The 13,158-nt window shown below is 35.4% G+C and overlaps 1 protein-coding gene and 1 long non-coding RNA gene across 5 annotated transcripts in view; one reads left to right on the forward strand and one right to left on the reverse strand.

The window, feature by feature from the left end:
• The window catches only part of LOC308646864, a 9,318-nt gene extending 7,981 nt beyond the window's left edge, over positions 1-1,337 (reverse strand). Inside the window, exons 1-2 of the long non-coding RNA XR_014021502.1 lie at positions 1,205-1,337; positions 912-1,089 (exon numbers count right to left, since the gene is read on the reverse strand). This is a non-coding gene — a long non-coding RNA (uncharacterized lncRNA). The remainder of the gene's footprint in view (positions 1-911; positions 1,090-1,204) is intronic.
• Positions 1-13,158, forward strand: part of NEDD4 (NEDD4 E3 ubiquitin protein ligase) — a 131,347-nt gene that overhangs the window by 57,712 nt on the left and 60,477 nt on the right. Inside the window, exon 1 of one of the 4 annotated variants that reach the window (XM_081290319.1) lies at positions 389-2,408. The exons of 2 other annotated variants lie outside the window; for them this stretch is intronic. In XM_081290319.1, coding sequence (XP_081146445.1) covers positions 861-2,408 — 1,548 coding nt within the window. In that variant the 5' untranslated portion in view covers positions 389-860. Of the gene's footprint in view, positions 1-388; positions 2,409-2,680; positions 6,301-13,158 lie in introns of those variants that run through there. One more of the 4 variants, XM_081290322.1, reaches the window with a different exon arrangement.

Genomic DNA, 13,158 nt, shown 5'->3' on the forward strand with positions numbered 1-13,158 from the left:
AACTTTTTTTTTTCTTCCTCAGACCTATGTTCAATTTGTGCAGTAGTATTACCAGACTCATTTTGTAGTTCTATGTGTAAGATTTCACTTTTCATAACTAGTATTTTGCAAGATAAAATATTTATCTGTTTGGTTTAATGCTAAAGTTTTAATTCCCCCCAATGTTTTGTTATTTCCAGAGTTATACAACGGTTTGAATTTATTTATTTTTTTAAAAAAGTTTAACAGCCCCTATTCCTTTCTACATGAACTAACTTGACTAGACTCCTAGTGTGGGTACTATTTAGAAATTCAATCTTTGATTTGATACTCAATTACATGGGGTTTCATTCCTACCAACTTCCTGTAATTCTATATCTTTGGGTAAAAATATTAGTGGTCAAACTCTGCTGAAGAAAGTATAGGCACTGTGATTCACATAGTTAAATGTTCATTTAGTAGAGCTGGGGTGAAAAAATACTGTTTTAACTTGAAATGCTAGAAGATTGTTGTTCTTGTGTTACTCATTCATGCAAATTGGAGAAGGTATAATTGAAACAAGGTTGGCTGTGTTTGAGTCAGTGTGCTGCAGCTGAGCTCAGCTTAAAGGTCGCTGGAAATCAAGTGCTTTGTAAGTGAAGGCATTTTGACTACAAGCGATTCAAGACATTTTAGAAACGTCAGTCTCAGGAATAGGTCGTCTTTTTCTATGATATCTGGTATCTAGTGTTTTACTTAGGATAAAGACTCTTACTTAATAGCTCTTTTAGGCACCACAAATGATTTTTTCTTTCGATGCAGTGCAGCTGCTTCTAGCCTGTCTACGGACAGAGATCTTTGTTTTGACTTTCAGCCCTTAACATGTTTGGAAATGAGAACAAATGGCACAAAGCTTACGATTGCACTTTGCAGCCAGAAGAAGCAATACTTACCCTTTGTCAGAAACCTCCAGAGATGATTTGGATAGCCATGTTCACATGTGCTTCAAAAAACCAACACGGATTTCAACTTCTAATGTTGTTCAAATGAAGCTGACGCCCAGACAGACTGCACTAGCGCCGTTAATAAAGGAAAACGTGAAGCCTCAGGAAAGAGCATCTGTTCCTTCATCTGAAAATGTTAATAAAAAGAGCAGCTGTCTTCAGATTTCACTACAGCCAACAAGGTACGGTGGATGTCTTCAGCCTAGCAATGTCTTAGCTGATGGTGACGATGCTTCACTTACTTATGTCTTGAAGGATGGCATTTATAGCAGTGCTGTGGTTGATAATGAACTGAATGCTGTGAACGATGGTAACCTTTTATGCAGTTCTGCCATTTGTAGCGATAGCCTCAGTAACTTTTCAACCAGTGATAATGGATCTTACAGCAGCAATGGTAGTGATTATGGGTCGTGTGCAAGTATCACAAGTGGAGGTTCATACACCAACAGTATCATCAGTGACAGTAGTGGTTATACTTTTCCATCAAGTGATGATACTTTTTTTGGTGGAAATTTACCTTCTGACTGCACCTCCAACAGAAGTGTGCCAAACAGGAATGCAACTCCCTGTGAAGTTTTTTCAAGAAGTCCAAGTACAGTTCCCTTTGTCCAGGATGACTTGGAGCATGGAATAGAGATTATGAAATTGCCAGTGAACAGGAATGCAAAAATTCCACTGAAACGTTGCTCATCCTTAGTCATTTTTCCTAGGAGTCCTTCAAATACCCCACCAACTTCTCCAACAAGTGCAGGTATTCTTCCAAGCAAAGGACCCTATCAAACCTCACATCAGTTTATTGTTTCTCCTAATGAAATTTCACATAATGAAGATAGTACTAGTGGTAAAGGATTCCTTTCCACAGCTGTCAATGGACTTCGATTATCTAAAACAGTTTGTACTCCCGGAGAAGTAAGAGACATACGGCCACTTCACAGAAAGGGCTCACCACAAAAGAAAATTGTTATTTCGAATAATAGTCCAAAACAGACTATCTGTGAAAAGTCATCTGAAGGGTACTCTTGTGTTTCAGTGCATTTCACTCAACAAAAAGCAACCACATTAGATTGTGAAACCGCAAATGGCGATTGTAAACCAGAGATGTCAGAAATTAAACTTAATTCTGATCCAGAGTGTACCAAGTTCATGCCCAGGATGGCTGCCTGTTTACCAGCCACCCAAAACATGGATTATCAAATAAATATTGATAGAGAGTTGGAAAGACCAAATTCACAGATAAACAAAAACCATGCTGTTTTACAAAGAAGTGCTTCACTGGGAGGAACTTATCCAAATATTTCCTGTTTATCCAGCCTTAAGCACAATTGTTCCAAGGGGGGACCATCTCAGTTACTCATAAAGTTTGCATCTGGAAATGAAGGTAAAGGTAACAGTTTATCAAGATACAGCACCAGAGATTTCACAAGTGAACTATCTAATTCTTGTAAGGTAAGTTTCCTTTGGTCTTTATAAATTTTAATTTATGTTAGAATAGCTTACTGTAATATTCAGTTAAAATTTATTATCACTTAGCAGTTGTATACTTTCCTGATCTTAGCTACCAAGTATTTTGTAGTCACAAACTTTATATTTGTGAATCTGAAGAACTCCCAACAGTTTTTCACTCTTTTTGTTATTTCACCAACAGACAAACTGTGTATTTAAAAGAAGAAGAAGAAGAAGAAAAACTTTCCTAAGTCATTTTAAGCCATAAACTAGTTCTAAAGCATAAAACCAAGCTTCAAAAAACAATATCTCATAACACTTTATCTCGGTATATTTTTCTTTCAAGTTGCACAGTATTTTAATGTAACTTCATATGTGATTCCTGATTAGTTTTCATCCCTCCTTAATCATTGTAAACTAAAATACAGAATGCATATTTTAAATATTAAAAATCTTGTGAAAATCCTGTTACAGATGAACATAGAAGAAATGTCTCTAAAATGCATGTATTTATAAGATCATTGATTAAAAACTATTATATTACATGTTTAAAGCAGAGGAAAAATAAGTGGCATTTGCATTTGTATATACCCCAACCACAGGAATTTTGTTTCCACCCTATTTTTCTTTAGCTACCAGTTAATACTGCCTTCTAAAATGTAACTCACTCAACTATATTGATTTCTAAGTTTTTATATGTTTGAATTTGCTTTAAATTACTATGTATTTCTCATAACTTTCTATTTACTATATTGTTGTTTTGTCAGTTTTGCTCTATTATATTAATAATTTAGCTATAAGGAATCTCAGCCAAAAAAGCTCTTTATGTAATTTAGCCTTTCAAGAGTATTTGAAGTGTTTTGAACTGAAATAGTTTTTTAAAATTTCTGTTTTGGGAAGAGCTCACTAGATTCCAGGAAATTTAAAAAATTTTCTGACTAAACCATTTCTAGATGACAGCACATAATTGGGGTAGGGGAGTACATTTTGTGTGTTTATCTGTATTTATATAACACCCAGCATCTGTGTTAAAGGTTGAAAAAAATAACTTTAGGTAAGTGAAACATGAAGTAAGTGCTAGTTTGTTTTCTTTCTTCTGAAATCTGGTAAATATAATCTGAGCAACTACTTTAATGAGGATGAAAAGAGGGCAGATTTCAAATTCTGTGTTTTATAAGAATTATTAATTCCATTTAAAAAACTTTTCTAAAACTAGTTTTTTAGGAGATTATAATCCATTCAACCATGCCCCCCCAAAAAAGGAGGAAGAAATGAAAAATGAAGTGACACTATGAAAAACATTAATAATTTGCTAATTAATGCTACTTGTAAATTTATTTTATATTTAATGATATAATGTGAAAGGAATAATTAACCTATAAGTATTTATAGAAAGATCCTTAAAATACTTCATTTTGTGGCAGTATTATAATTTACTGTTGATGCTTTTTAAAAAGGGCATTTTAAATGTATTTTAATGAAATGTAAATTAAATGCTTTTTGCATTGCTAAAAATACACATTTTTATTGGTCTTATTTAAATGTAGGTAGGCTAACAAATATTTTTGCATATCTGCAACCAAATACCTAGCTTTATGCCAATTCTATTTTTGATAGATTATTGGATTATAGAGTTCAGAAGTGTGCAGTTTGTTGAAGAACTTTAAATTGTTCCTCTTTTCATTGTGTAGTAAACAACTTGTCTTTAGAAAAGTGTTGTAGAATGACAGCTAAATTCAATAGGTACTGATCTAAGTTGGACTGATTGATAAGTAGTGAATCACAAGGGCTTGTTTTATGAGAAAGACACTAATGTTGCTTTTTTTAAAACACAGCAGTGGCAACAATAATGGGATTTTAGAAATAATCCTGTGTTTATCAATAATTATATATTAATCTAATTATAGTGGTATATTGTAACTCACTTATAAATAAACAGCTCCCAAAATATTTCCCATGTCTCCAGTTAGTCTGGGTTAGTATTCTGATATGCTGAGTCTGGATTCACATTTAACAAGTTGATATTAGAGTAGCATTTAGTAATGTCAGCTATCTGTTCCGAGCAGCCGTGAAATTAAATCACTGCTTTGGTCAGAGACCCTGGTTTCTAAAGCATTAGAAGTCTACAGATTCTTTTCTTATGTGTTTAGCTACCAGCCTCTAGCAGCAGAGTATCTAGTTTCTTACTTTCTGTAATCAACAGCTCATTAATGACTAATTTTTAAAAACTAGTAAGAACTTTTACCTGTATCTGGGACATATGCTCTGTTCTGGGTTTACAATTAGAATAAAGATGGAACTTCATAGTCTGCACACTATTTATTTTAGCCCTAGCAAAGAAAATAACAGTAATGGGCAAAGTTTATTATTTATGCCTTTTGAAATACAATATCACTTTTTTAAAGGCTGTATAATGATTTTTGATCTGCAAATAGAAATTCAATATTTTAATGTTATGTGTAATATTTTGTCAGCTTGACCAAGGAATAGGTTAAGGAGCTAAGGTACTTATACAGTTACAAAAAAATATTACTATTTATTTTTTTCCTTGTCCTTTTTCTGAACTACTGTTATGCTGTTGGGATGCTCAGAGATTTCATTACCCTTTTATTCAATATACCTTAGAATTTTGCCCATGCTTGTACATGTTTTACATTCTCCACTTATATGCATGTTTTTATTAGAAATATTTTTATATTTTTTATGTTTGTTATGAAAGTTTTAATTATCTGTTACTTAATCCTGGATGGCTAAATTGTTTAAGCCTAATAGAGTAGAACGTTAAAACATTTCAAAGTCTTTATCACTGATCTCGAGATCAAATCGTACATTTCAATAATTTCTTTAGTTGTTCTTCCTAAAACAAACTTTAAATTTATACTTATTTTACTGAGCCATATTCTCCCAGTCTTTGTTTTATTAAATTTAGCAGAATATTTAGAGATACTTGGCTAAGTTTATCTTGAAAAGCATTTAAATCTTTTCTATAAAAATCAATGTGATTTATAAATATTACCTCTAGAACTGTAGTACCACAATGTTAAGACCAGTTTTTTTAATTTGGTAAAAAAAAAAATGTATATTTCTTAGAACTGAGGAGTTACAATATTTATTTCAGACAGGTTCAGGGGGTTGAATTGTTAGCTTGGAAATATTTTGTATTCTCTGTGTCTTCTTTAATTCACGTATCTAGAACACACTTGAATGCCAAGGTGAGGATAAAAGATGAATAAAATACAGTCTTGCTTTTGGGGGAACTCTCATTCTAATAATAGGGACACGGAGGTAAACAAAAAAATGTTTCAGTCTGATGTGTGTTGTGCTGAAATAGAAGTGTGTGTGAGAAAGGAAAGTGTGACATTATTCTTGTGGAAGAAAGGACCTATGTGGTAGAGGAACACTTTACAGAGGAGGTGACATTTGAGCTCAGTTCTTGATAAGTGAATTGGAGTTCACCAGGCAGAGAAATTAAGGATTCTAAGAAGGGTAGGGATTCTTAGTCTCAACACTATTTTTTTTAATATTTATTTTTTAGTTTTAGGTGGACACAATTTCTTTATTTTATTTTTGTGTGGTGCTGAGGATCAAACCCAGTGCTTATGCATGCTAACTAAGCACTCCACCACTGAGCCACAACCCAGCCCTCAGCACTATTTTTATTCTGGGCTGAAGGGTGCTTTGTTGTGGGGCTGTCCAGTGCACTGTAGGATGTTTAGCAGCATCTCTGACCTCCACCCACCAGATGCTAGTAACACCCTCTCCGGAGTAACAACCAAAAAATGTCTCCAGACTGCCAGATGTCCCCTGGGAGGCAAAATCGCCCCCTACTGAGAATCAGTACTCAGGCAGAAGCAGCAGCACATGCAGGGCAAGAGGGTTGAAAGAACCTCATACTGTAAGTCCTTGGGTTACTCCAGCACAGGGTGGGTACCCAGGGATGCAGAAGGAGATGGTGCCCAGTAGGCCTAGTGGCTTTTGCTAAAGAGAAAGCTGCACATTTCCTGCTGACAGTAGTAGTTAGGCAGTGGACATCTTTATTTGAAAGTATAGAGTGCTCGTTTTTGTGCTTTTAGAAGATAATTTTTTTGTGACACCATGGATTATAAATGAATCAAAGTTTTCTTAGCTGGGATGACTGGGCAAATGGTGATGTCATGAACTAACATCAGGAACTCAGAAGGAGTCAGAGTGAGACAGCAAAGAAGAAATTGCATATTGCTGAGAGGCTGCCCTGGTAGTGTGGCTATCAAGGAGGGCAGCTGGGGTTGTAGGAGCAGAGCTCAGAAGAAAAGCCAGAGCTGGAAATCTAGACTGGGAGTTAGCAGTGTAGTCAAAGCCATGTGCAAAGATGACCCCAGTGAGGGAAAGCATAAAGTGAGATTAGAAGGAAGGATAAATCCAAATTCTGGGGACCACTAACTTTGGTGAGATGGTGAAAAAGAGATGAGGAGGAGACTAAAGAGAGTCACTAGTCAGTCCAGGAGAGCATGGTGACTTGGAGGGACAGAGGACATCATGCAATGTGGAGAGCTATATATCCATTAGATGTAGAAGTCAGGAGGACCTTGGTACCCACTTGGTACTACTGCATCCCTGGGTACCCACCCTGTGTGGCAATAACCCAACTACTATTTAACAAGAGTAGGCTAGGAAAAGACTTGGGTTGCAAGCCAGGCTGAAGAAAGAATAAAATAGGTAAGGAACCATGAGCATGGTTGCTTGCTAAACATGAGTGTGAAATTGTGTAACAAGGTATAGGCTTAACAGTAGCTTCCTAGAAAACACAGTATTGGTGGGCATGAGATACAAAAGACAAACTCTCTCTCTACAAAAAGAGTGCAATCCCTTTTCCAGGAGGAGAAAGAATAGGTTGTGGCTCTCTGTTCTTTCACCTTAAGACTATAGAGTAAGTGAATATAGATAGTGAAAATTGAAATGGGGATCCAGCAATATCAAAAGAAAGAAACAGAAAATTAGAACTGGTAACTTGAGACTGCCTAGGAATATTCACAACTCCTTTTGGATAGCATACTCAGATTTCTCAGTTCCCTCCCTACCATCAAAAATAAGACTAAACAAAGCACATCAGGTTTTTAAGGCCTATTGCTAGAAACTACTGGGGGAATAGACAACTCTGTCTCTGTCACTGGCTTCTTGAAAGGTGTGGAGACCAGCTTGTGCTGGCTGTTGTGAGGCCTTACCCTTCTGCATCCACTGTCTTTACATTGTGACAGGGAATGAGCTAGACCAGGAGAAACCAGGACTGGGAGCTTGGCTAGGCAGAAGGGGCTTGGCAGAGTCTCTGGGTGTGGCCAGGCTAAGTGTTGAGGTCAGGAAGGTGGTTACAGAAGGAGCAAATGAGTGCTGAGAAAGGGAACCATTTGTCTTGTCAGCATATCCAGAAAATATCAGAAGTATTGCTTAAGGGCCTGGTTCAGTGTTCTTTGTCTGCCCTTTTAACAGGATTTTATCTTTTGTCCCCTATTACAAAAGCTGAGAGTGATATTTTATGATACCCAACATTATTTCCTTTTTCTCTCAAATGTTTGATTGTATGCTGCCTTCTAATGCTTTATTAAGAATCACAATTAGAGAATGGTTTATGAACATGTCATTTTGGATCAGTGATTTTCCTTGTTAAAATCCAGATTCTAGTTTAGTAGGTCCAGGGTGGAGCCTGAGATTTCTGCATTTTTTCACAGGCTGCCAGATCATACCAATCCTGCTAAAACTCCCCAAACACACTTGGAGAAGCAAGTCTTCAGACCATTTTTTGATGGTGATAGTAATATAATTAATACTTTTAAATGTCTACTGAGTCCTTAAAGTACATTATAATGAAAATTTGAATTTAAAATATATCCATAGGGCTGGGGATTCAGCTCAGTGGTAGAGTGCTTGCTTAGCATGCAGAAGGCCCTAGGTTTGATTCCCAGTACTGCAAAAAATATACATCTATATATACTTCAGATACCAGGTATACATGCAAAAATTTTAATTGTAAAAAAATTAGAAAATTCTCTTGATTCTTGGTTAATGGAGACCTCTTCCACCTTTACATAAAGGAAGACCATAGGTATATAGGTGACTAAGACCAAAAATAATTTGCAGAGTCTTAAATCCACTCAGGTATTTAGACTAGTGTTTGAGACCATTTAGTACAGAAGAGATAATTTAGACCAAGAAAATTTTAAGAGCAAAGTTGCCTATTTTCCTTATAAAACAACTTTAGTATGACTCTTAAATCTGATGTTTAAATTTTCCAGGATTACATTTTAATTTCATCTAAGAACTTGCAAATATTGGTCTTCAAGGCATGTAGACCATTCTACTTAAATCTCTTGAATTCTTTACAGTTGTAATTCTGGTTTGTGTGTTTGGTTTGGGGGGTTTTTTGTTTTGTTTTGTTCATGGTGATGGGAGTTGAACCCAGTGCCTTGCACATGCTAGGCAAGTGCTCTACCACTGAGATACATCCCCAGCCCTGGTTTATGTTATTTTAAAAATTGCTGCCCCTCTCAACATGAGATTGTAAAAAATATAATTGAGATGTTATATTTTTCTTAACTCTTCTGGCTTATTCAAGCAATATCTTCAATTTTCAAGCTTTTTTAATATGCTTTTCTTAGCAGTGCCAGTTAGGATAATGTTAAGAATATTTAAGTCTTATATTGCCTTATGTAATGAATTGAATCACCATATATAATCAATGCTTAGTTATGGGCTGTCCTTTTGATAGCTTACAGGAGAAAGTTTAAAGTTTAGTTTATGTGTGCATATACATGTGATATTTAAAGTCTTCATGGCTGTTCATGGCTTAGCCTCATTTCGGGAAGCCTCATAAGGCATTAAACATTTCAGGTAAAGAAATGAGAAAAAAGAAACATAGCAAGAAAAAGGTTAAAAATGGGATTATAAAAACAAGTAGGCAGGCGGCAGGCAAATATACCTTCTCTAGAACTGATCAGAAAAGAGATAAAACAAATGGGTAACCTTTTCTGGGTTATAATTTACTAGAATATAATTCCATAAGTTGGGGTCTTTTTGTCTTGTTTATTGTTGTTTCCCCAGTACCAAGAATAGTGACTAACTCAGAATTGACAGTAAATATGTATTAAAGTAATTAATAAGCCCTTTGCAATGGGGTAGGCATGACTGCAGGATCCAATAGGCGAGGGTGACCAGATAGCCTTGCACAGATAACTAAACTAGGATGTTTAAGTGATGACTGTAATGATGATTAGGAGCTTCTCGGTGCTTCATCCTTTGCATGGAAGAATGGCACTCTTAAATGAATACCTTGTCCCCTGGGGTGGATGCCAGTGGAATATTATGATCGTGACTCAAGGATTTCTTTCCACAGTGGAGTCTGATTCATGGCCTACATATTCCACTAACTGGTACTGTAGAGCTATGTGTCTGGGTAAGGATCAGATCAACTTATCTGAAAAGAAGATTGGATGGGCAAAGACTTTTAAGGGTATTTAAAACGAAAGCCATTTGACTAACTTTAAATTTATCATTGTTTAATAAAATGGTTTCCTTCCAAACTTGATGCATGAGCTGGGATTCCCAGAGTAGTTCCTAGAGTTACAAGTAACTGTTTTAGCTAAGAATGACCTTTACTTTTGTACTGTGCTGAACCCTCTTAGAGTCGCAGAGCTTAACGGAAACTCAAGTCGTCTTCAAAGCAAAAAGAGTTTAACAAGTATTTATCAGAAATAGAATATGTGCCTGCCATACGTGGCAAAAATTATTCCTGGATTTGAAGAGCTTATAATTGAAATGAGAAGACAGCATACTTCACAAAAAACCAGAGAACATAGTATAATAGATAGTCACATCTATATGCCTACTTCGGGCAAGTAAACACTGAACTCTCAGATATGTGATTGCCCATATAGTATTAATCAATTTTATTTTGATCACAATAGCACATGTGCCTATTTAAAAGTCAGACATGGTTTCTTTGAAGGTTTTCTTTCTTTCTGTTTGTGTTGTCTCTTCCTCAAATTCCAATTGACCAAAGTTTGTACTTCTTGGATTGATCTAAGAGTTGTTTTTTCTCTCCTGATTTCCATTTCTTTGCCTCTGTATTTCTATGTTTTGGAAATTTTCTCTCAAGTTTATTCTTCTCTTTAATTTTAAAATTTTAGTTATTTTTTATTTCTTAAGTTCTTTCTTGTTTTCTGGTGATTCCATATATATATATTTTTTTAGCCTTTTTCCCCCCCCAGGGCTGAGGACCGAACCCAGGGCCTTGCGTGTGCTAGGCAAACGCTCTGCCACTGAGCTAAATCCCCAACCCCATGATTCCATATTTTTAACGTCTTGCTTGTTTTATAAATATTGGTATCATCTCTCATATCTCTGAGAATACTTTAGTATTCTCAGAGGTTTTTGTTTTGTTTTGTTTTACTTTTTAAATTTTGTTCTTGGTCCTGCTGGCCCCTATGCAGCTGTTATTGTTGTTTCTCTTTTACTGGACATTTTCCTCCAGATGTCCATTGTTCATATTTGAGAGTGAGCCACCATAATTATGTGGGGCTTTAAAAATGGTAGGATTCACTGTTGGGAGACCCCATTTGGAAGTCTTTCTTTGAGGTTGGTTTGTTTTTCCAGAGAATAAATTTCCAGTAATTGCCCAATTGTGTTTTATAGCCATAGTTTGTGATAAACTAGTGATGAAGGTGATTTCTTTACCTAAGTTCAGCAACTGAATTAACTCAGAGTAAACCATGTCTTAAAAGTGCTAATTTCTTACTGCATTCTTAGGGTATTTATGATAACTAATTTGCAGCAATTGAGATGCCTGATTTTTAACCTTTTACATTCTTGGCAATACATTTAAATATAAACATGCATGCCTATCTCTCAGAGAAAGAGACCCAACCAATTAAGTATGTGTTTGAGAATGGAACAAGATGGATGAAGATACCACAATTACCTTTTAATGAAGTTTCATGTTAGATGCTTATTACTGTCATTAGAACTTGAAACTTCAGCTGTGATTTTTATATTTTTTAGTTGATATTTATCTTACAGGAAACATTGATGTATTATTTTTTAAACTCTTAACCTTATATCTATAAAAGATTAAAGCAGTTAACATATTTTATGTGAACACTCAGAAATAGTTATTACCTCTAGATTAGAAACTTGGGAACAAGCTAAGAAAAGTTCAAGATCATAAATCTAGTAGATGTCATATTTGGACCAACTCAGACATTAATCTCTTATTTTGTAAAAGCCACTATTATATGTTGATTTTTAAAAATTCTTGATCTTTTGGAATCAAACCATCCTCCAGCTATTATATTATTCTTCCATGCTTTTAGCAAAAGATTACATTATAAAAGGAAACACATTCAGATGCTCATTTATCTTTATATTAAAATGTTTTAGTTGGCAGTTATTGATAAATAAAAGCAAAGTGATCCAGCTATTATATTTTACATTTTTATATAACTACTCTCTTTAGAGCATACATAAAAACTCAATTTTATGTGATTCATGTAGTCATGTTTATATGATTCAGCTTTGGTGGTCCAATAGGTTTTTTTTAATGTCTTGAACTAGCTTTCCCTTTACTGAAAGTAATTATATACTTGGCTTGTAGGAGATTTCATATCCTTCTAAAGTTAATTTGGGTATTACCCTGTGGTGTCCTTTGTAAATTTTATCAGACAGGTGGTAAAACTGCTGAACTATATTAAACTGGTGCCATATTTCTGAAGTACGCAGTCAAATCTGTTAATTCACTACATATAATCTTAGGTTTTCCCAAGTTTCACCAGCCTGCAAGTCTCAGTGAAGGCAAAAGAGAGAGAGAGAGAGAGAGAGAGAGAGAGAGAGAGAGAGAGAGAGAGAGAGAGAGCAATTATAATCCAGATTTCATTGACTTAACCCTTCTGCTCACAAAAGAGTCCAGCAGCCGTACAATGCTTTTCAGTATTTATGGGTTTCCAAGAGAGGCTGCCACGCACTCTCGAACAAATCCAGGCATTGCTGCTGGATTCCAGGCCTAGGTGATGTATCCCACTGTCAGTTTTGGGTCTTGCCATGTCACATTGGGCTGCAGTTCCTTCTTTCCCAGAGCATCCTTGAAAAGATCATCTCCCCCTTTCCTTAGGTATGATGAACCAACTTAGTTATTAAAGAAAAAAATGGAGTTATCATTCTGAGTACAATGCAGAGGGAGATCAGTCAGCCCTGGGGACATGTCTGAATTCCAGGGAGAGCAAGAACTAAAAATAAAATCTTGCTGGACATGGTGGTGCACACCCATAATCCCAGCAATTCCAGAGACTGAGGCAGGAGGATTGCAAGTTCAAGGCCAACCTCAACCATTTATCAAGACTCTATGTTATCAAGACTTTATGTCAAAATAAAAAGGGCTGAAGATGTAGCTCAGTGGTAAAGCACCTTTGAGTTCAATTCCTAGTACTAAAAAATAAAAATAAAATCTCAAAACTAGAAAGCATCATTGTTATTAAAAAATGAACTTGAATACTACTAGCCAGTAAAGTAGCCAGTAGCCACCTGTGGCTATTAAGAGTTTAAAATAATTTAAAGAGATTTAAATTAAGTTCATTTAAGTTATATTTAAGGTCTGGAGTCGTAGCTCAGTGGTAGAGCACTTGCCTAACATGTGTGAGGCCCTGGGTTCGATCCTCAGCACCACATAAAGATAAGTAAATAAAATAAAGGTATTGTGTCCATCTACAATTTTAAAATTTTTAAATTATATTTA

This window comes from Spermophilus citellus, assembly GCF_964194105.1.
Source record: "Spermophilus citellus genome assembly, chromosome: 4".
Taxonomy (NCBI): Eukaryota; Metazoa; Chordata; class Mammalia; order Rodentia; family Sciuridae; genus Spermophilus; species Spermophilus citellus.